The sequence below is a fragment of the Aspergillus sydowii genome (assembly GCF_001890705.1).
Source record: "Aspergillus sydowii CBS 593.65 unplaced genomic scaffold ASPSYscaffold_1, whole genome shotgun sequence".
NCBI classification, from domain to species: domain Eukaryota; kingdom Fungi; phylum Ascomycota; class Eurotiomycetes; order Eurotiales; family Aspergillaceae; genus Aspergillus; species Aspergillus sydowii.
Genome location: NW_024467859.1, coordinates 2,897,229 through 2,918,639, shown reverse-complemented (window position 1 = coordinate 2,918,639; position 21,411 = coordinate 2,897,229). Strand labels below are relative to the sequence as shown.

Sequence of the window (21,411 nt, the reverse complement as noted above, 5' to 3'; positions counted from 1 at the left end):
TAATGATGATCCAAGCGAGACAAATTTACAAGTCAGAAAACGGGCGCACAGATGTCCTTATTGAAGGCATGCGCGAATGATGCTTTGCCGTCGCCAGCGAACTGTATTCCAGCCCTTCGCTGATGGGAAACTCTCCTGGGAAACTATCTGCAGACTTCAATTGACGATGCGTATTCATTTCGAGCGCAGAACGGTCGATCCGAGTACTATCTGCAACTAAGGAATCGATCGAATACGGCTGACTGGCGACGCTGAACTGCGGCTCTCTCTCCGAGACAATCTTGGTGTATTGAGCTGCCGACACGATCTTGCACTGCCGGGGACCCGATGCGACGGAATTTACATTGCTCGCTGATAAACTTCTCTCCAGCGAAGAGTAGACCGAACCACTGCCAGGCGTTGGGATAGACGAAGAGAAATCACTAGGCATCCTCAGTCCTTCCCTATCCACACTCTCCACTCCGTTTCGCACATTCTCATCTACTTCTTCTAAGACTGTTGCATCCTCGTTGTCTAAAGAGTTGGGATTTTGTATTCTCGCAGATGAAGCAGGCGACGACGGTCCTTGCAGGACTACCTCGTCCTCACGGGGCGCTTCTTCCGCGGTCTCGAGCGCCTCTAATATTTCAGACGGGGATCGAATACGCTGAGGCAAAGTCTGAGGTGGAATGTGAATCTGCGACGCAATCTCGCAAACACCCTCCTCAAAGTCATAGTTTGTCATAGAGTCAAGAATGTCGACAATGCGCCGCCCTCTGCGATCTATGGCACGACGGATGACCGATTTCTGGTCCGAGACTGACGCTGGATTGGCACGAGAAATACGCACCACCTCCGTTGCTTGTAAGACTTTGAGCTCGACGACTGCTCTCATGAGAGAAAAGGCGTTCGCAACATTGACGTTTCGAGCCACAGGTTCGTCGCGTAGTTCGAAGTCGTATGGGTCATCTCGGTTCAGCTCCGACTCGGAGAGTAAGCGGAAGCTTGAGTTTGGGGGATCGGACATTGTCAAGATGGAGATGGTTTATGGCTCGAAGGCCATTAGGGGGATCCATCCTGCGATGTGAAGGGAGAGTAAACAGAAATTATAATGAAGGAAACTGCATCGGTGTTGAGAACGGTCAATGAGGAAGGGGCGGGGCAAATCTTTGTGTCTCAACACTGCGACCAATAATAACCGCACTGGCATGGTCATGAAAGAATGGCGATAACTATGATGATTTGATGCAGGTGCTGTAGATGTAGTTGAGATCAACGAACGATGTGCCGGATCTTCCCATCATCTCCACCCGAAGACCTCAACTCATCCCCCACCCCCATCCTCACCTTCTTCTTCTCCCTCCCCATCTGTATCTACTAATGCGAGTAACCCTCCCATCCAACGTCCTTCCATCCCGTGTTAAACAGCGTCTTGCGATGTCGTCTCTCCAAGACTATGACCTTCGCCAACGACAGTTTGCCCCGCTCAACCCAGCCAACCGTGAACCAACCAAAGCACCTCATTTAAAGGGCATCGTATTCGACGTTGACGGTACATTATGGTGTGTCTATCACTCTCTATCCTCGAAGTGCAAAATCGAATTAAGCAGGCGCTAATTATTTCAGTCTTCCACAAAACTACATGTTCGGTGAGATGCGGTATGCAACAAGCCATGCCGAGAAAGAGACAAAGGCAGCTAAGACTCACCAGTGCAGCCTTGGGCATCAGTAAATCAGTCGACATTCTGCATCACATCCGTAGCCTCCCCACAGCAGAGGAGCAGCTCGAGGCGAGTAACAGGATCAAGGCTATTGAGCGCGAAGCAATGCAGCACCAGGAACCCCAGCCTGGACTGGTAGAGTTGATGGAGTATCTACGGGACAAGGGGATCAAGAGGGCTCTGTGTACGAGAAATTTTGAGTATGTTATTCTTCCTTTTTTTCTTCCCATTTTTTCAACCGGTGATAAAACCTGAATAAAGGCTAACAGACGTTTAGAATGCCTGTCATGAATCTACTCCAGAACCATCTCCCGGAACATATCTTCCTGCCTATCATTACCAGAGAGACGCCTGGGTTGTTGCCGAAGCCTGACCCTGCAGGGATCTTGCATATTGCGAATGAGTGGGGTCTGGAGAATCGGGGTGAAGATTTAATCATGGTAGCTACCCTTCCTTTAACTCCTCCCCTGTCTCTTCATCATAGACCAATAATTGATTTGGGCTAGGTTGGTGACAGCGTCGATGATATGACTGCCGGCCACACCGCGGGCGCGGCAACCGCTTTGCTGCTCAACGACCACAACGGCCACTTGAGAGAGCATATGCACACAGACCTGGTCATTGAGAAGCTGCATGAGCTCATTGACATCCTGGAGAATGGGTTCGTCGGGCATAAAACCCGCATGGAGCAGCCTTCCGCTAAGGGGCAAGCCTAAGCTGATAGGCAATTACCCGTGGCACATATATATCTTCAACATCCAAGGCTGGGATTTCGGTATGATACAGGCGACACATTAGAACTTGTACAACATAGAGTCTTTCCTCCGAATTTCGGTTATCTTTCGTCCTTTATGTGATGACCTTACATGGCGCGGTCGGCCGCCAATAGCCCGAAGATGTAATACAGACACTGTACAGCAACACGCATATAATCGCCGACCTGCGGCTCGTTAGTATCATCAAACGTGTAAACCATCAAAGTCGGTATTTATCCCAGGCCTTCTTAGCCGCACTTGGCATGGGGCGGTAGGCGTCTCCGCCACCGCGTTTCCCATTTCCGCCTCGTCCACCTCCACGGCCACCTCTACCTGGGCGGGAACGACCAGAAGGACCAGAAGGACGACCCTGTCCACGCGACGGAGACCTTGAGGGCGGCTGGTAACTTTCCCGTCCACGAGTAGACCTCCCTCTATCCCGACCAGGGGACATAGAGCGCTGCCGCGGATTATAACCCCTAGAATCGTCACGATCGCGATAATCCCGGGCCGGCGGTGGTCCGTTGTTCTTCCCTCCAATCCGGATGTTGATATTGCCCCTATTTGCGTTTCTATTACCGCCGGGCCCGCCCCTTCTAGCGTTACCGCCGCGGGACATAGACATGGACATCATGTCGTCGCTATCTGGCGATGGTGAACGAGCATGGTCTGCTCGGCCTCGAATTTTCATGCCGCGTTGTCCGCCGGGCGGTCCGCTTGGAGGGGGACCACCGCGTCTGGGATTCACAACGGAGTTGATGTTTGTGATTAGGTTTGGGTCAATTCCACGGACAGTGAATGATGATGACAGGAATGGGCGCGCGAGAGAGGGACAGTCGCCTATTAAGTGGCGGTTACTTGTGCAGTGAGCGCAGGATACGGATACGAGGACTGGCGCCGCGGTTGTGTCCTGCCGTGGCAATTTCCATAAGAAATCACAGTCAAATTCGAGGTGATCTGAGGAGCCGCATAAGTCGCACGGGATTTCTGATGCGGAACTTTTCAGGGCAGATGGGCACTGCTTCTGGTCATGCCCACGTTCGCGGCATCGTTGACATCTTCGCCACTTGGGGCAGAGGGTGCTTTGGTGCTTATTCCAGGCTCCGCAGTGAACACACTACTACTGTTAGTTGTTTGCTTGGGGATTGTTGTGTGGGTTTGGGGGTGGTTGAGAAGGGGGGGACCAGGCGGGCGTACCTCTTTTGTTGGACAGACCTCAGCGAGATGACCCTCCCGCAAGCATTCCATGCACACAACCGGTAGCTGTAGATTGATATCGTTGATATGTCGATCGTAGAACACAATCTTAGCTTGGAGTTCCATGTCCTCTTGGCAAAGGTCGGCTAGGGTAGAAGGCGCATTGGGATATCTCTGCGCGAAACGAAGAAGCGCACTCTCCTTTGAGTCGGCAGCAGAACCATTTGGTGTCCCATCCTGGTTATCGAAGATGCCCGCTGCACCGACCGAGTGTGAAATAGGTATTGTTTCAGGATCGTAGTCGTCGGCCTCACTGTCATCCGATATAGATATAGCATCATTCTGGCTTCGACCATGGCCCCGCGAACCAATGTTCAACATGATGGAATCATCTGCTTCTGAATCCAGAGACTCAGAATCATCCGAATCGCCAGACGCAGGTGACTGAGACCCCGAAGTACCCTCCTGGTCTCCGTTAACCTCGCCCTCTTCCATTTGAATGTCATTTCCAGCAGGTGCTCCTGTATCACCTTCCCTTTGGTTCGACTTTCTTTCTTGCTCCCCCGACACAACAGACGGGCTTCGGCTTCCTCCATGTGTCCCATTCACAAGCTCAGACTTCTCCGCCGCTGCGGGTTGTGATTCCGAGCCCGTGCTCGTATTTGTATTTGCGTTGCCGTTTTGTCGACTACGCAAAGACGTCCGAATAACGCCTCTGCCAGTTTTATTCCAGTTCGGCGCCGGCGCGCTCACATGCGCACTTCCCACATCAGATCTCACACCCTTCTCGATATCGTTCTCGCTCTCGCTCTCGCTCTCGCTTTCAGACGAAGACTCAGACGAGTCTCCCGAACCTGAACCGGAATCCGACCCCGATTCTGACGTACTCTCAGTGTCTTGATCAACCTCTAGCGAATGCGCACTGAACGTCGCGCCTTTTGGAACGAAATCCTGTACATCGGCAGATTGTGAGCCGCGACCGCGCCGGCGGCGTTTGTGTGGTGGCTCGTGGGAGGCGTGTCGTGAGGAAGTGTTGCTTCCGCTTCTGCTGGCATTCGCGCTTGCGCTTCCACGGTTGCGCTGGGCGCCTAGGGAGGCGATTCTCGAGTCTTCATCATCGCTTGGTAAGTCTGGCATCCTGCTCGTTGTTCGGGACTGAAATGCGGTGAGGATGAGGTGGAAGGTGCGAAGAAGTAATTTATTGATTCGTTGGCGGGTGGATCTTGGGGTGGACAGACGAGGGAATAAAAATTTACGGAGGGCGAGGGGGCCAACTACGCTGGAATGGTGAGCATGTAGGCATAAATCATGGGAGATGTATGTTAATAGTGAAGATGAATAAATACGTAATATAATCTGAATCTCTCATTGATCGGACATTTCTTTGTGTTTGTCAAAATAAATCTCAATNAATTTCTTTGCTGAAAAGAAGAAATTCCGAGCCATGCCGAGATCGCTAAATAACCATACACAACAAGTAAACGCTAACAGGGTATCTGATCCAAAATAAAACGGCAGAGATCTATCAACGGCGCCGAACAATGCCTACAACTTTCAATGCCCCTGGTTCGACTTCCACTCTCCAGCCTTCGCGCGTTAACATCTTCGCGACAGCCGGCCCGAGGCGCGAAGTTCCATCGTGACTGTGACGACCCAGGCCAGTGATGATACGAAAGCCACCACGAGCTGCCTCGCCTTCGCTTCCTCTCATATATTTGGAATCCCCGAGTGATTCCCACCAGTCAGAGACGCGCTCACTTGTTATGCGGACGGCATCCTGCACAGATACACCATGCAGATCCACCGAATTCCATGTCGCTTGCCGGTCAGCGAGCGCATCAGCGGACGCGGCAGCCTCTTTCTTTGCACGCTCGAGATGGTCACGGCCAACAGAAGCATAGTACGCGGCAGCTCCGCCCATCAATTTATCTGACTTCCCACGCCTGTAAGCTGCAGACGCCTTGCTGAGCGCATCTGCACCGGCAGAGAAGTGGTATCCTGCAGAAGCGGACATTTGCTCATACCCTCGAGATGATTTTGATCCTACAGTCCGTCGTGTGGGTGCTTCTTCGACTTCTACATCAAGAGGAGGTGGAGTGGTGAATTTGATCAACTCAGCAGCTGATCGTGGTGCCGGGGTTGCCATGTATGCTTTCGCCAACTCATGTGCGGCCGAAACGGAGTTTCTTGTGATCCTCAGTAAGCCGAAAAGTAGTTCTGGTGTGATTTCAGGATAATCTTGTGTCAGTTCATCAATCTGGCTTGCCATGACCTGGTCCTCAGTAATTGACGCTTTGTCGCTAGGGGCATGTGAATTCGCGAGGCGTTGAATAGTGGCAGACAAAGAGGCTCCATTCGCATGGTAAGTCGACGTGACAGTTTCCTTTTTGAGAATAGGAAAAGTTCGAGCACAAATAAAGTCGACATCCTTTTGAGCAGCATCCCACTTGTTGATAGTAGTAACATTCGTGTCTGATATCGCAGGCTCATTCTCAAAACTGGCAGGTGAACCGGTGTCTCGGATTTTACCGTTTCTGTTCTTTCCTTTGCGCCTCCGACCCTTCTTCGGGCCAGCGTCGCCATTCTCGAACCCTTCCACGCCTTTAGGTACGGTGACCATCACACCCTCTTCATCGGGCTGTTCACCCTCGAAAAATGCGAGATTGAGCAGGACATCCATAGAACGATCAACATCGCCATTCGACTTCTTCAAGGTATGCTGGATTGTGAAGCGCTCGGTGGTTGGAAACATCTCACTGAGATAAAATACTTTGTCTTCCTCGGTAGCCCCTGACAGCAAAAGTGATCCATCTGGGCCTACTATGTATGCAATTTGGGATGAAGATGTTGAACGACTCTTATCACTAGGGCTAAGGGCCGAGAATTCACTTGTCGCATCGGTTCCGCGCGAAGGGGTTGTATCTGCCTGGGACAAGCTTGGATCCGAATCTAATCCTCCAGCCGAATTTTGTCCGCTCGTCCCTGATGGGTCGAATGGCAGATCTTCCTGCTCCCATGCAGACAATTTGAGCGCATCCAGTGTATCGCGCAGTTGCTGGAGCTGCGCCAAGTCCGTAATATCATAGTCGAAGACTATCGCTGTGAACAAGGCAGGATCAAGGGGCGGGCAGTAGCTTTTTTCCAATTCCTGCAAACAGAAGCCCGAGTTAGAGAGTATCCAACTGAAGCGGAGAGCGCCGCTTGAACCAGGGAGGGATGAAAGAATGTACTGACTTTCAACGTGGCTTCATTGTTATCAGCCATCGTCTGAGTCGCTCACTATCTGGCGTAAAAATATTTCGAATTTTCTGTGCATGCCTTTGAGATACCCTTCGTGTGATTGTGTTGTTTGCCGCTCGAAAAGTGGGGGAACGAGACAGCGACTCGAAGTCTGAACACAAAGATCCCAGCACGGATGACATAAGGACACGATGTTCCTCCACTAACATACGAGTTTCTACTTCCACATACCTCTTTCACATCCAACAATGCATGATCATTGATGACTACCACTCTCTTATCTGACAAATAAGGGAATATTGCCAATTCTAGCTCGCAAGGAACCCCTCATGGGCCAGTATTCAGAGATCACATTCCATCCCATCGCCGTCGGGTGCACACTCAAACGTTCTTGAGAATAACAATCACATAAGCCAGCATATCTCCCGGTGTTTCAGGCACAATGGGGGTCGCAGCTGATTTAGTCTGACTGCGACGACGCAGGGTAGGTGCCGAAATTGGCTTCGCGGCGGTATAGCTCACAGCTTTGAACCCCCAGTGTTTTCATCGCTTAGGACACTCTCCCCGTTCTCACCAAACTGCCCGGAAAGCTCATCGCGGAGTTCAGAGAGCCTATCCAGCAAAGACCCCCCGCAACTTTCGCTATTACCGGTTGGCTGAACTGGGGAGAGCTGGGCAAAGTCGGTGCTCTCGGGTAGGTCCACAGAATCAGTCAGGAAGGGAAAGCTCGGGAATGGCATCGATGACTCTGGTTCCTCGGAGCCCTCTCCTGGGAATGGAAAGGGTAGTATCCGTTTTCCATTCTGCACCTGGCTTGTGGGCGCTGGTGCCGGAGCCGAGATGGCGGCGCCGCACAGGCTGATCAAGATGGTGACCGCTTGGAGCCTCATGCTGAAGGTTTGCGTTGAAAAAGGAGCTATTCGGGGCTGAATACTGAATCTGATATCACTGGAGCTGGGCGATTGATTAGGAAGGGCCAGTGATCAACTTCTTCTTTTTTTCCCCCTGGGATAGGAATCTGCTATTTATGCAATCTCTGGAAGGGCATCTTCCTCAAACCCCGTGGACGGTACTGCATCCTTCTTGTTCAACTGTCAATCGACGGGAATACGTAACTCCTGTGGTGTTATTCAAACCTGAACATGTATCAGGGATGGACGAGGATGGGACTTATCAAAGCGTCGGACCCGGACCCCAGTCGTTAAACCCCCAACGTTGCTCCGAACCGACGAGTACCGTTACTCTCGCTTAGCATTGCTCTGGAAGAAACATATACCAACGCCCGTGAGCTATTAACCCGTCTGTCTCGTTACGAAGCCCTGGGTTTCATGACTTCGCTTTATCCGGGTAACGTTTGCTGCGGTGTGAGTTGGAGAGATATATGAAACGTTTCCCCGATAAAGATGCCCATTCCTGCCATGCAGTGTAAGTATACGTAACTCATACCAAGGAAATCTGATGTATCTAGCCGAACTTTTCCGACTGCGGGCAAACTTGGCTACATGCTGCTCAACGTCAATAACCCTATCCATATCTTGCCTCGACCGGCGCAGAGGCGACGTCGTCAGCGGCGTATGCTGATACTCTTGCGGAATTCGCATCAATAGGAATATTGCTTTAGGCTGAAATAGTTTCTTGGGGGGCCCTGGATTACACCAGAGATCGGGCTTGCATGAAATAAAGGATCTCTGCAATGACCTCGGAAGCAGCGTCAGGCTCCGACACTCCACGTCAGCAAGAAACCCATCAAGTAAATGCTAGATTCAACAAAGGCCCCAGAGGGAACTCGTAATAGGTTACACTACAGCGTGCATGGGCGTCCCACTCAGAGCTTGTTCTATGACGCCGCTCGTTGAAGGGGTTGAACCCTGTCTACTTCAGCACAAAAGGAGTGGTGTGATCCGTGATACCCATGTTTAATCTAGGTAACACCTGGAGAAAGTACCTCTCTTTATAGTTATTTTTGCTCTCGGGAAGTCGTCAGGGGCTCTCGCTTCAAGCATTCGTCTCGGAGCCGTGGTCACCGGTGCCTACGCGCAGGTTCTGAGGCCCGGTGACAGACAAGTTCCAAACTCGACTGACATGTGAAGGATAAGAGAGCGGCTTGGATGATGCAGAATTAGGTACTCCCTTACGCGGTGTGAGCGTGAAGAAATAGAGACGTTGAATATTCAGAGCAGAGTAATGCCAGGAGGCCGACGCAGACGCGGCCGACGGCAATTACTCGGTACAGTCAGTGAATTCTGCTGCACGGCGACCTGGGCATAACAAGGTTCAAGGCTGTTTTCTGGGCTTCTACGGAGTACCGAACTGATAGTCAAATTTAGGTGCAGCTTCACATCTGACCTATCCAGCATCTACCGTCTGCAGGCGACATGAGGCATCCAACATGATCTGCGAACCATCAATAGCGCTGCGAAGTGGCCGCAATACCAATGCAGACTCAGTTCCCACCGGACAGAACTAGCTGAAATTGTTTTCGTATTACGCCGATTTCAAAGGCCGACCGGTGAGAATGGTCTCAAGCATCTGAGGCGTGGTTTCTGTTCGGCATTGCAGTGACGACTCACCAAGCGCTTTCATCCGACTTACGAATCAGATGTATCAGACGTCAGATGGCTTAATGGATTATCGAAAGGAAATCTATTTTCCATGACCAAAATAAGGATGGCGGACTTGGTGAGATCATATTGTATAGACCATGAGCCCCTCGCATTGCCGGAACTCTCCAGTCGAGGTTGCGGTGTGAGTAATGTCTATATAAGAATCGTGGATTCCTCTTGACCAAGCAACTGCATATTCCAATATTCTCTGTCCATCTCAACCTTCTCTCCATATCCAAAGTCTTCAGATAAGCAGCCAAAATGCGCCTCCTCACCTCGCTCTCTCTCCTTCTCGCCTTCGCAGTCTCTGCGCTGGGTTCGTCCACCTCTGTCTTGACAGCATTCCACTCGCCACAAGGCTAACAAAACAACAGCCGTCTCAATCACATCCCCAAAGGAAGATGAGGATGTCGACTTCAGCAAGCCCTACACAGTCCGCTGGAGATCCGTCCCGTACGTGACCCCCAGATCTTCAGGGCACTCCATTTCATTCCATGTCAACAGACACTAACATGCACTATACAGCAACGACGCCAGCAACTTCACCATCACCCTCGTGAACACCAACGGCCACAACGTAAACAAAGACGTCGCCACTGGCGTTGATGGGTCCGAGGGAGAGTACCGCATTGACGCCGTTAGCGGTGTTCCACTTGGGTATGTGCTCCCGTGCATCAGCGTCTTCTTCTTGCCGCAAAGGGCTGCAATTTCCCTATTTTTTTTTTTGAAAAAAAAATAAAAATAAAATAAAACAACAACAGTACTAACAAAACTTTCTCCAACAAAACAGAGACGGCTACCAGTTCAACTTCCGCTCCACCGCACGAAACAACCAGGGTATTCTCGCCCAAAGCCAGAAGTTCAATGTAACCAAGGTTGCCCGTCGTACTACGAACAATGGTGAGTACCTACCTACTTCCAATCTACTGTCCACTCCCTTATTTCATCTCGACCCTCCAAAATACAAAAGTTTCCCTTTGAAATTTCGACAGTGTTCATCATGTATAATCCACCCTCTGGTTCCCGCTCTCTCTACTAACGAACCGCAAATAACCAGACAACGACTCTGACAACGCCACCAAGACAAGCTCTACTGACGATGCCCCTGAGGAGACCAATGCTGCTGTTGGAAGCCTCGGTGGCATGGTCGGTAGCTCTGTGATTGCGGGTGTGGTTGGATTCGCTGTGTTGTTGGCCGTGTAAGGCGATGCCGGGGTGAGTTAGGGTTGTGGATGAGGAACTATCTATCTAGACAGGCACGCGAGGGGCAGGGTGGAGGGTGGAGGTAGACTTTTTGGTGCCAATTTGTTTTCCAAGATATGATGCGACGCTCTTTAATGTATGGATGGAGGGATGTTACTTGCAATGTTAATAATAATTCAGGCATGACTAGACTCATATAATGGCGCTATCTGCAGGTTGCTTATGGCTCGTGCACGCTGCTGCCTACGCCACTCCGAGAGACCGGGACCCAAGCGAATGATTATGCAAGGGGGTCAATAATCGATCAATATGATGGGAATAGATTGTTCTAGCAGTCTGATTTCATTTCAATTCGTTTCAACTGAGTGTTGAACACACAAAAGTACTCGGAAATATAGCGTTGTAAGAGAGCCGGGAGTTATTAAACCGTAGAACAAGAAGAATCCAGGCAGAAATTTTAGTAGAGGAGACCGCCGAAAGGAAGTAAAGAACAAGATAGACCCGATATTTCAAATATGTACTCGTTTCCACAGCCCTATCTAAAAAAAAAAAGAAAAAAAAGAAATATATATGAGACGAAATATCAACCAACCAAAGGGGTATTGGACAAGAAAGAAGAAAGTAACTATGAGACCGAAAATGCTGCCATCTACGTGGCAAGCAGAACAGAAGGGTAAGAAATATAACTCGGCAAGAACCGCAAAGGAGCTGTGGAAATGGAGCAGGCTAAACGAATCAGGTGACCAGCGAGCACGTCTACCTGTGACTTGAAGAAAAGTAGGAAAGGTGTCATTAGACGTTTCGCAACGCTCAAAGACAGGTCATCACCAAGGGAGGGCATGGGAACTTCGTGATTGAGTGAGAATCGAATCCAAAAATTTGGGCCAGGAAAGGAAACGTTGAATGAAGGGCGGCTCTATGAGATATCAGGCTTCAACCTTCTTACGCCGAGTAAAGAAACGGCGTGAGAAACTCGAGTCCTTCGACGGTGGGGGGCGAGGAGGCTCAGGGGGTCCAGTATTCCGCAGAAAATCGGCCAGCGCGCTGGTCTCTGTCTGCCGCTCCGAGACAGAGGGCAGGCCATACATAGAGTCTGTGTTGCGCTCTGAGCTCGATTTGGTTGTATAGTTTGAAGGTCTCGTAGGGTTTTGGTCTGACTGTTGGCGCAGAGAGGACTGAGAAGGCTTCGACGAGGGGACCCTCGGCGGGGGGCCTTTGTCAGAAGACGAGCTGCGCAATAGTCGAGACTTCATTGAAGAAGCGCCTCCAAAACTGCTACTTGTGGTTTTAGACGGTTTGTTGACCGCCAACGGTTGAGGTTCCGACACAGGGGGAGGCACGTTGCGGAGAAAATCAATCAAACTTTCCTCCTCACGTTTTGGTTTGGCCTCCTCCTCTAGCAACTCTTCCAGCTCGTCATCGTCCCAGTCAAGCGCATAGGGATCTGGTACCCGGCGCTGGGTACGCTTAGGACGAGGATCTTCTTCAGTTACCGTTCTACTGGAAGAGTTGGATTGCGGCTTAGTTGGCACTGTTCTGGATTTTGTGTTTGTCCCTTTCGACGAGTCAAGAAGCCCGGTGCGCGAGCCAACAGAGGCCTGCGACTTTGTGGCCGACGAGTCGCCTTGAGTGCTGGTGATTGAGGGCGCAGAATGCTGGTAAGCCATGTCGTCCGAGTCCATGGTGTTGCGGAATGGCGCAACAGTACGTGGAATACGACGCGCGCCAGCGGTTGGAGGACCTTCGCGGATGAAGTCGATCAAATCAGACGTCGAGTTACCTTCAGTTTTGGGACCCGCGGCAGACCGAGCTTGCAGTCTGGGTCCACGAGTTGAGTTCGAAAAGGCACTCTCGGGCCGAGAAGGCGGCTTCTTTGACAATTCTGTAGTATCGGAGGATCTGCGAGCGCCAGGCGATTTAGCGGTAAGCGGAGGGCTGGCTGGTCCAGAATTTCGTATAAACTGAGCAAAATCGGAGCTCGACTCAGGACTGGGTCTAGCATCGCGAGCGCTTCCCGGTTTCGGCTTCTGTGGGACAACTGGACGATGGACCTGGATAGGTGCAGGCTTCGACTTCGCGGGAGCTCTAGACTTGGGCGAGGGTTGACTCGAAGTAGTTGCACCCCTAGTCAATATCTTGGATCGAGTTGCGTCTTCTGGGCCCGAGCTCTTCAAGAAATCCGCCAGGTCTGCAGTGTTTGATCGTTGGGCCTTCCATTTTGGCTCATCAGGGAACTATCAAAATGTCAGTATGAGATGCAAGAAACTTTAAAATCAATTTGCTCGCAACGTACATCCATTTCCCTCACGCTCTTTGGCGTGAGAGTAAAGTGGAGAGTCTCTTCACTGCGGATCAATTCGTCCAAGCCAGACTTATCGTCGCATTGCTCTGCAGTTCCACCAGACGCTCTACTAGTTTCTGAATCACGACGAGGACGTGAAGAGGCAGGTTCGTTTGGACGATTGATCAAGCCTTTGAGTTTGTTTGAGACCTGGGATGTAGTAGATCCGGCAGTCACTGGGCGCTTCTCTCGGTGGCTACCGAAACTGCCCGATCTGCGAGGTTTTGTGAGTGTTGTGGGATGAGACGATGGTGCAGCGGAAGTCGAAGGTCGTGTTGGGATACGCTGGACTGCTGCACGCTCTGTCGCCGAGCTCGACACTGATGACGTCGCAGAGCGTTGGCTACCACTTGCTAGGTTATGGGGGCTGGGCCGAGGGTATGTACGAGAATGGCTAGAACGAGCACTGTCACCAGAATTGGAAGCAGGTCTCGATCCTCGAACGCTGTCGAACGATGGGCGAACTTCACGGCCCGGGGTGGGAGGTAGGCCCGCGCTCATCTCTGTGGTGGGGTTGTGGGCAGTGACAGGACCCTGATTTTCCACGCTGATCACCCCTTGGTCGCTCGAGGAAGGCACAGATGTAGCCGAAACCGATCGCTCATCTCTCTGCGAAACATCCTTGCTCGGCTTCCGCTTTGGCCGCTGCACAGAAGCGAAGCTGGGTTTCTCAGCCATTCCCTGACCTTCGATGATTTCGGGATCCGACTCGGCCAGAAATGTTGAGGGTGTCTCCGGTTCCCGTGCGATGTCCCCTGATGAGCCATCCTCCTCGAATGTATCTGGCAGCACTCTGGCTTTGGGTTTTGGCTGAGAGGGCTCTGCAGCTGATGTTTCAAGTTTCTGGCTTTTGTCGCTTTCATTTGCGAGCGCCATTCGTCCGGTCTCCTCGCGTTCCTCCTGCTCATACATTGTCTCCAGGTGCCGTCGCTTTTCAGACGCAGTGGGAGATGATCTACGAGTAACCGAGTCATCTCCGTCAGCTACTGCGACATCAGTCGTTGGGACATCAACTGTTGGGACAGTCGGGGGACGAGGTGCGCTAGGTAGAGACCGCGATCGGCCATGACGGACAGATGGGCCACTGCCAGCTTTGGGGTTGACTGGCGAACTAATGTTCGAGCCTGGCGACTTCGGCGATTGTAGAGTGAGAACCATCAGACTTTGTGGCCGTACTTTGTGTGCAACCACAGCTTGCATGGTCTGAATCTCACCAGTCTCAGTATCTGGAAGGTCTGGCTGCTCGATTTCTTGAACGTCATTTTCGCCCATAGGTAAAGGCACTGATACGGGATCAATCTCAGACCGGTTTTCAGGATGGGGCTCCTCAAGAGGAGGGGAGAGCTGCGATTGAACGTCGTCGGCCACGGAAAAGCTGCTCTTCCTGCTATGCAACCCAAGAGTATTACGGCGTCTCAATGAGTCGCGGGATGCTAGTCGAGACAAGTTTGGTGTACGAGTACGCTTCCTCCACGTTCGCCATAAACGTCCAAGTGTCGGGTTCAACGCCAGTTTCTCCATATCGAGCTCTTCCACTATCAGTCGGTTCATGCTTCCTCTTTCTTTACTAACCTCCTCATTCTCCTCATCACATTCAACGACAAGCTTTGTTGATAGGCGAGATCGAGCGGTTTCTCCGGCGATTATGAGGGCTTGCTCTCCAATATGTTCAATGATTGAGGTCAGGAAAATGGCTGCAGCGGGAGTTATATTGCCGATATGATTGGTGAAACGTCGCGGCGCGCCTTCATCATCGACTAGACCTTCCTGGGCGATAAATTCCTCTTCATCGTCCTCCTCCATGTCGCCGAGGCGTGTGTACACCATACAGCGCAGGCGGGTCAATTTCCAGGTGTGGATCAGGTCAAATTCACCGTTCGGTGTCTGACCACCTCGAAACTCAATTTGTTCGTCCTCCTCGTCCCCTAGGTACTCGCTCAACTCCTCATCGGCTACAGACACCACCATCTTCGCTAGCCGAGGTTTCAATACATCTGCAACAGCGGGTCTAATGCAAGCGAGCTGTGTCGATTTGGCAGCTGCTAAAATGTTGAGGAGAAGGTGGTCGAGGAATCCATTGAGAGCGGACAACGCTTCGGTGGTGACGAGGGCACCGGAGTCATCTTCTTCGTCTGCTACAAAATCGACTGTGTTGAACTCTTGATCTGAGGTGATAATCTGAGACGCTGAAGACTGTGCAATGAACGACGGCGGCGGGTTCACGGAAGGAGGTGCGAGATGAATGAGAGAAAGTTGCGAATCGCTGGAAATGCTAGCACTGCGCGAGCGCGAGCGCGAGCGCGGAATTGTGCCAAAGTCGGATTCTGGGGCCTTGATGTGTTGCATCTTGTATGGTGGCTGTCAAAAAGCGGAGAGGAAATGGAGTAGCGAGTCTAATACTAGGAGTTGGCGATTCTCTTCGACAAGTTAGTCAAATTCAACCCAGACAAGACGTAGAAGATCGCTGTTAGCCTGCACCCTTCTGCTCCCAGTTTCGGAGGGTTATTCTTTTCCTCGTGTAGAGCCGTTGTTGCTGCACACTGTAGGTGGCGGATATAGCCCTGGAGGGACAGTGGTAGATTGAGTGCGGGACGCTTTTTGGGGGGATTTTCGCCCGCAGGTTTCCCTTTATCTTTTCCTTTGTCCCTTTTCTTGTCTTTTATTTTTCTTTTTGTTTCGTTTTTTTTTTTTCCTTTGTGGCTCAACGTCCTAGCAGGAGGTAAAAAGAAATGAAGGAGGTAGAGAAGGGATGCAGGATAAGCGTGAGATGCGGAGCTGAGTTTCTTTTCACATACCCTGTGTGACAGATCAATCAATCAGCAGCGACCTTTGTTCATTTCGTCCTAGGGAGTGTCGGGAGGGACGGGAAGGCGAACGAGAGTGGAAGCAGTGAATACAGAAGGACAGCTAAGGAAAGGATAGATGAAGAAGAGAGCAAGAGGGAGGACGAGAAAGAGAGGCGGGAGGAGAGTCAGGAGAAGCCTGGATGGGTTGACACAGCTCGATTTCAGACTCTCCAGTGAATTTCTTGTGTTTCTCCTCCGCTGGTCAACCATTAAGGTACCCGCACCTCGCCCAGACTAAAGATTAGTCTTGCAGAATCAGGAGACGGTGGAGCATCCGATGGCGTATTCCCTCCGTCCTTCCTGTGCTTCAGCAAATAATGCGCTCTCTCGTGGTGGAGCTAGGTGGCTCCTCAGGCGGAGGAGGCAGATTTCTTGTCCCTGAGTCTGTTGCAGAAACAACCGCCCGGATGCCCACGAGGTGTCGCCTGTAAACCTGCCACCGCCAGTGCCAGCATGGCCAGCAGGCCTAGCACGAGGGCGTGGAGCATATCGCTGCGATCGTCCTCTGCCAACATTACCCTTTTTTTGCCCGAGATGTGCAGGTAAGCACTCATAGTGCCATCTTCATCCGTGGTTCTGGTCGTATTGATTCCAATAGTTCAGGGTGCTAATATTACCACGGTCCATCCAGTTGGGTACAGTCTTTCTGGCCAAACACCATCTCCGTGTCTCTGGGCCCTCAGCGGCTCAGGCCTGGTATCGACTTGACAGGAATGCACCAAAAACCCCCCGACTGATCGCCCGACCCAGACTAGACCAATTCCCCCCGGTTCCACCTGGGCTGCCGGTGCCCACGCACTGGGTCTTTGGCACTTTACTGTTTCGGGCAGGAAACAGAATGCGCAAAGAACCTTCGACCCTCGGAAAGGGGCACTTTTGGCCCGAAGTCTGGAGAAGACGGCTTTTGACATCTTCACCGTTGGATCATGCATATTTGCTTTTCCCCTTGCGCAGGCAGAAATCGACCTGGGTGCCTCGAAAATCCGAGTTAAAGACTTGTTGTCCATATTTCCCAAATGTCAAAGACCGCGCACGACTAATTCTAAGGACGGACAATATAGCAATGTCATTTTTTCCTAACTCCGAAACTTGGTGAACCTGCCACAGTCATGGCCAAAAAAGCAAAAACCAACAAAAAACAAGGGATGCCCTGGCTGAGACCATCCCACGCTCAGCCCACGGAAAAAAGCATCGCAAAGACCAGGCTGCATGGCAAGTCTCCCTAGTGAAACAACCATCTGACCTCATAATTGCTCCATCTCGGACTTGTCAGCGCATACAGACCTGCAGATCTCTCATCCAGCCTCCTTCCTCGCTGGTTCCAATCTGTAAGAACACACATAAAACCCTCGTTGAAGGCTCGTTGACATAATAGGTTATTCCAAGAATATTCGACGCTGTCCCCGTGCCCACGCGGCCCCAGCACACTTTCCATGAATCTTCCACAATCCACATCATCCGAATTTCCGAAAGGACAGACCCGTCACCTCGAGTCAGTTAATCGCACATAAGCCAATCGTTTCACATCATTCTGCTCCCGTGGTTCAACCAGAGTTGCGAATTGCGACCCTTTCTAAAACGTCCCATTTGTCGATTCTAAATCCTTTGTGTGGGCTGGCTATGAGGGTATGAACCATGGACGCAACCGTGGTTCGTGCGATTCCTGCCTCGTACGGATACTAGTCTCTGAGCTCGGGCGATGGCCGGAGTTTATCGGTGTAGTAGCGATCATCAATTGGCTACAGAGTCCGTACTAGTAGTCTGTGATTCAGATCGCAACGAGGCCAAGAAAAAACTCGAATGTGAGATTAGTTGGTACTGTGAAACATCTTATCAATCGTGGAGTTCGAATTCAAAGAGGCATCCTTGCTTTCATGTGTTTCATCGGGAAGTCATTGGCAAAAGTTCGGATAAACACAATACCCATGGTACGGTGATGGCATGCCCTTGTAAAATGAGTGAGAAGGCGATGCAATTATGTTCAAGCAGCGAAGGCATATTCTTGACAGAGATCTTGTTGTTTCCATACTCGACCCATTCAGAAGATTCGGAAATCTACTCGTACCCGAAATCTGTTCCGTATTCCGCCCTGCACCTGAAAGAATCTGACTACGCCTATTGAGCTACTTGCCCATCCGGTGGTAAAGTTGGAGAATAAATCGGTATCTAAACGTCCGTTATATACCATCTGTCCCGTCGTACGGAGTTACTGCCTCTGGCCACCAATTCCTTCCTTAATAGTACAAACTGCGCCGATTCCTGAGTTATGATCCCGTTGGAATTTCTGACCCTCCTTCTCCAAGTAATCCGCGCACACTCCGTAGGTAGCCAACTGGAACGACGAGTTCCTAGCGGGCTGCTCTGGAGTAAGCCAGTTTCCATATTCGGTATGTCGACACCCTGCCTTTTGCCCTAACACAATGAGGCGAGATTACTCGCCTCATTTTCGTAGTATGACAGAATCTCGCGTCAACGGGCTTATACGCATATATAGCGGATGATAATCGGGGTAATCTCACTACAGAGTACGCACAGCAGTGCGATCAGATGACAGAATACGGAGTATAAAGAAGTTATCCGGTGTAGTTGTAGTTCGGGGCGCAGTCTGAGTCATATCGATCTATAATTAGCTATCCATGCGCGAACACTGAATAGTGTAGAATCCTAGTGCACTTTTCCCTTACTAGCCTATCCTTGGCCCCGATCGGTATCGCCGAGCGACGACGTGGTTCGCGAGCGGTGGCCACAAACCGCGTGGACTTGCAGTAGTCTTACCTTTCTTCGTCTACGAAGGTATCCATCAGACAGCGCGAGTTAGGGTTATGGACAGAGGAAGATGCATGGGGCATTTACAATGCCTATACGCACTACGAGATGTATTTCTCTCCCTCATTCCCCGCGTTCATGTTTAGTGCAGAATAACGGCCCGGAGGACCAGCGGATCTCATTCACGACTCGGTACTAGTAGTCAGTAGTCAGTACCCATGACTTATGAACACCGTCTAATTATTTCGGTTGATACGTGGATTCATCACGGATACTGGATAAATAGTGATCATCGCCTTCGGCCTGAGATTTGCGGTTTAGGGAACACACTACAGAGCTATAAACGCTCCGAGTGAAGCTTGGACGTTGTTGGCGAGAATGATGGTGCCGGAGAGCCGGGGATAAATCCACTAGTTTAGGACGGGAGCAGCACGCAATGGCCGTGTTTCACCATCATTGAACCGTTGCTCTCCAAGGGGCTGTCAAGTTTCGACCTTGATCCTTCCATGACTTTTGGTGATGATTGAGATTCCATTCTCGGATTGTGAGCAATGAGGATCTACAGGGGTTTCGGGACGGTTGATTTCACGAGAATCAACTATTTCTTTAGTGGAAAGAAGAGGAAAAGGGAGGATAGAAAATACAGATGCTCTGATAAAGATGCTTTCAAATTCATTGTTAACTTTTTGATTTTATCGCTCAAAAATAATAAATAAGCATTTAAATCCCGCTCAATTGCATTTCCATCTCATGGCTGTTCGTAAATCGTTGGATACGACCGTTGGTAACTGAACGTTTGTTCTGGGAACTTGTTAAATCGTGCCCATCATTCGTGGAGTGAATCGCACTAGGAGACGAGTAACATCTCCAGTTCTCGAGCGCGTAGGCGACACCACTAGCAAAAAAGCTCAGCTCATCGGGTCCGATGTTCACATCGCCATTGGTCAATCGTTCACATAGCAGATGTTCGATTTTATCAAACACATCCTGGTTGGACCCTGTTTCTTGACAGGTGTGATCCGCCTCGCCGTTGGTCCTGACAAGATCGAAAAATTCATCCTTGACCACGATGTTGCGAAACGTTCCGATGACATGGCTGAGGACTGTGTCTAGGTATACCGCATTGGCACTGTCCAAATCCAAAAACGGTGATGGCACACGGCCCGACTTGAAATCTGCCACTCGAGCACGTAGGCGCGATTTATATTCGGGATTTGCAATGCCGTTAATGCCGTTCATGTAAGCCACAAAAAGCCTTTTATCAAGGTCAACAATATCGTCTGTATGCTCAGGAAGTTGCTCGATAGAGTCAGAAACCGCTTCATGGTTAACGTCATCGACGTCGCTGGTTTCCGCCCCGCTGTATGTTTCCTCATGAGACTTGTTTGGGTAAGAAGACGCCCGTGCGATTTCCATCATTTCGTGGCAGGTCATGCCAGCATCACCAGTATCGCCGGCATCACCATTTTCATCATCTTCATATTCTTGCGGCTCAATATAGTGTATATTTGAGTCAAACCGTACCATTGATTCGAACGAAATAAATGAGCCGTCAAAAGACTCAATATCATCGATACAGAGTTCGGACATGATTTCCGACGTATCATCCCAGTCGGGAATGTCGCACATATCGCCATCAGTTTCTTCAAAAATGTAATCAGGATTGTATTCTGAAGAATCGGAGGCATAGCCGGACTCTGACTCTTCGTCTTCTTCAATCTCAGCGTATGGTCTCTTCAGTATCGGTTTCGGAAACTGGCGTAAAGTTTCGGTCGAAGGCACAACTGACTGCATCATGGCTGGATTGAGGGCAACAGGCTGGGTGGAAGTTACAGACACGTCGTCTGAAGCATAACAGCTGTCCCGCGAGAGCGAAACTTCAAGGTGCGAAAAAGTTGAAGAAAGCGACTCCCAAGATTTTCTGCTCATGTTCTGAACGCTCATTTTGCCGTCCTTGGGTTGTTGAGTTGTCAGTTCTTAAACCGACAGTATACACCGACTGGACGGATGGGGTCGGAGTTGTAGGATGTATTAGAAGCGATTTCAACCTCGCTTCTAGATGGACTCGCAGATGAATCTGCAGCTGATCTGCAGCTGAGTCAAAAAGAGTAGATGTGATGATTTTGGATGTATGAAGTGTATGGCTTCGAACGCCTTCCAGTAAGGTTATAGGAGTCCATGGTAAGTCGTAGGCAATAGTCCCGCTTACTGAGGGAAACAGGGGCTACCCTGAGCCTGGCGTTCGGAGTACATGTTGGAATCGCGCGTTAAGGTCTGGTAGATCGTTGAAATATGAGGGTTTTCGTTGTTCTGGGGATGCAGCAGTCGCTGTTTTGAAAAATAGGTAGTTTTGGTCGACTGGTTAACGAGATACATGTAGACTGCGAGTCGTTTGATCAGGAACAAAGGGAGAGGCTGAAGATTGGATACGCGTTTCGTATCCGTAATATCGCGATTTTTGCGCAAACAGGACCGGAGTACGTTCAAGGCTTAGGCTTGGTAGCCCAACACAAGTGATGTAATATTATCGTGGGCGATGAGGATGACAGTCGGCAACAATGTCATGCCCACCTTTCGGGGATGTTGTCCGAATACTGACGCGGGGAGGGGTACCGGCAGGAGAATAGGCCACTACCACTCAGAGCGAGGTATAGCAATGAACAGACTTGGTAATGTGGTGGAAAATGATGGAGTATGTGAAATTAGCACGCAACACAGTGCTGGGGGAGAAAGAAGAAGAAGAGAGAGACTCTTGGAAGA

The 21,411-nt window shown here is 50.6% G+C and overlaps 7 protein-coding genes across 7 annotated transcripts; 2 read left to right on the top strand and 5 right to left on the bottom strand.

Moving 5' to 3' along the window:
• Positions 1-25: 25 nt before the first annotated feature.
• ASPSYDRAFT_138807 (uncharacterized protein) lies at positions 26-1,018 on the bottom strand (the record flags this gene model as incomplete). Its single annotated transcript, XM_040840873.1, has 1 exon — positions 26-1,018. A coding segment is annotated over one exon (993 nt), but the record flags the coding sequence as incomplete, so codon positions are not given.
• Positions 1,019-1,416: 398 nt separating this feature from the next.
• Positions 1,417-2,416, top strand: ASPSYDRAFT_84384 (putative haloacid dehalogenase-like hydrolase; the record flags this gene model as incomplete). The annotated part of the gene is made up of 5 exons (XM_040851340.1): positions 1,417-1,541; positions 1,606-1,638; positions 1,691-1,900; positions 1,978-2,140; positions 2,207-2,416. The coding sequence occupies 5 exons, from the start codon at positions 1,417-1,419 to the stop codon at positions 2,414-2,416; spliced, it is 741 nt and encodes a 246-aa protein (XP_040708179.1).
• A 259-nt stretch (positions 2,417-2,675) lies between these two features.
• Positions 2,676-4,789, bottom strand: ASPSYDRAFT_75001 (zinc knuckle domain protein; the record flags this gene model as incomplete). Its single annotated transcript, XM_040850785.1, has 2 exons — positions 2,676-3,572; positions 3,653-4,789. The coding sequence occupies 2 exons, from the start codon at positions 4,787-4,789 to the stop codon at positions 2,676-2,678; spliced, it is 2,034 nt and encodes a 677-aa protein (XP_040708178.1).
• Positions 4,790-5,177: 388 nt separating this feature from the next.
• On the bottom strand, positions 5,178-6,916 carry ASPSYDRAFT_139887 (Smr domain protein; the record flags this gene model as incomplete). The annotated part of the gene is made up of 2 exons (XM_040840993.1): positions 5,178-6,800; positions 6,887-6,916. 2 exons carry the CDS (start codon positions 6,914-6,916, stop codon positions 5,178-5,180), a joined length of 1,653 nt encoding a protein of 550 aa, XP_040708177.1.
• A 2,840-nt stretch (positions 6,917-9,756) lies between these two features.
• ASPSYDRAFT_84381 (GPI anchored serine-threonine rich family protein) lies at positions 9,757-10,698 on the top strand (the record flags this gene model as incomplete). Its single annotated transcript, XM_040851339.1, has 5 exons — positions 9,757-9,811; positions 9,870-9,948; positions 10,021-10,152; positions 10,286-10,395; positions 10,553-10,698. The coding sequence occupies 5 exons, from the start codon at positions 9,757-9,759 to the stop codon at positions 10,696-10,698; spliced, it is 522 nt and encodes a 173-aa protein (XP_040708176.1).
• Positions 10,699-12,859: 2,161 nt separating this feature from the next.
• Positions 12,860-15,593, bottom strand: ASPSYDRAFT_39093 (uncharacterized protein). Its single transcript, XM_040845828.1, has 2 exons — positions 15,518-15,593; positions 12,860-15,456 (listed from the first exon to the last, which is right to left on the bottom strand). Exon 2 carries the CDS (start codon positions 15,383-15,385, stop codon positions 12,944-12,946), a length of 2,442 nt encoding a protein of 813 aa, XP_040708175.1. The 5' UTR covers positions 15,386-15,456; positions 15,518-15,593; the 3' UTR covers positions 12,860-12,943.
• A 3,806-nt stretch (positions 15,594-19,399) lies between these two features.
• ASPSYDRAFT_53881 (uncharacterized protein) lies at positions 19,400-20,595 on the bottom strand (the record flags this gene model as incomplete). Its single annotated transcript, XM_040848755.1, has 2 exons — positions 19,400-19,452; positions 19,500-20,595. 2 exons carry the CDS (start codon positions 20,593-20,595, stop codon positions 19,400-19,402), a joined length of 1,149 nt encoding a protein of 382 aa, XP_040708174.1.
• Positions 20,596-21,411: the final 816 nt, after the last annotated feature.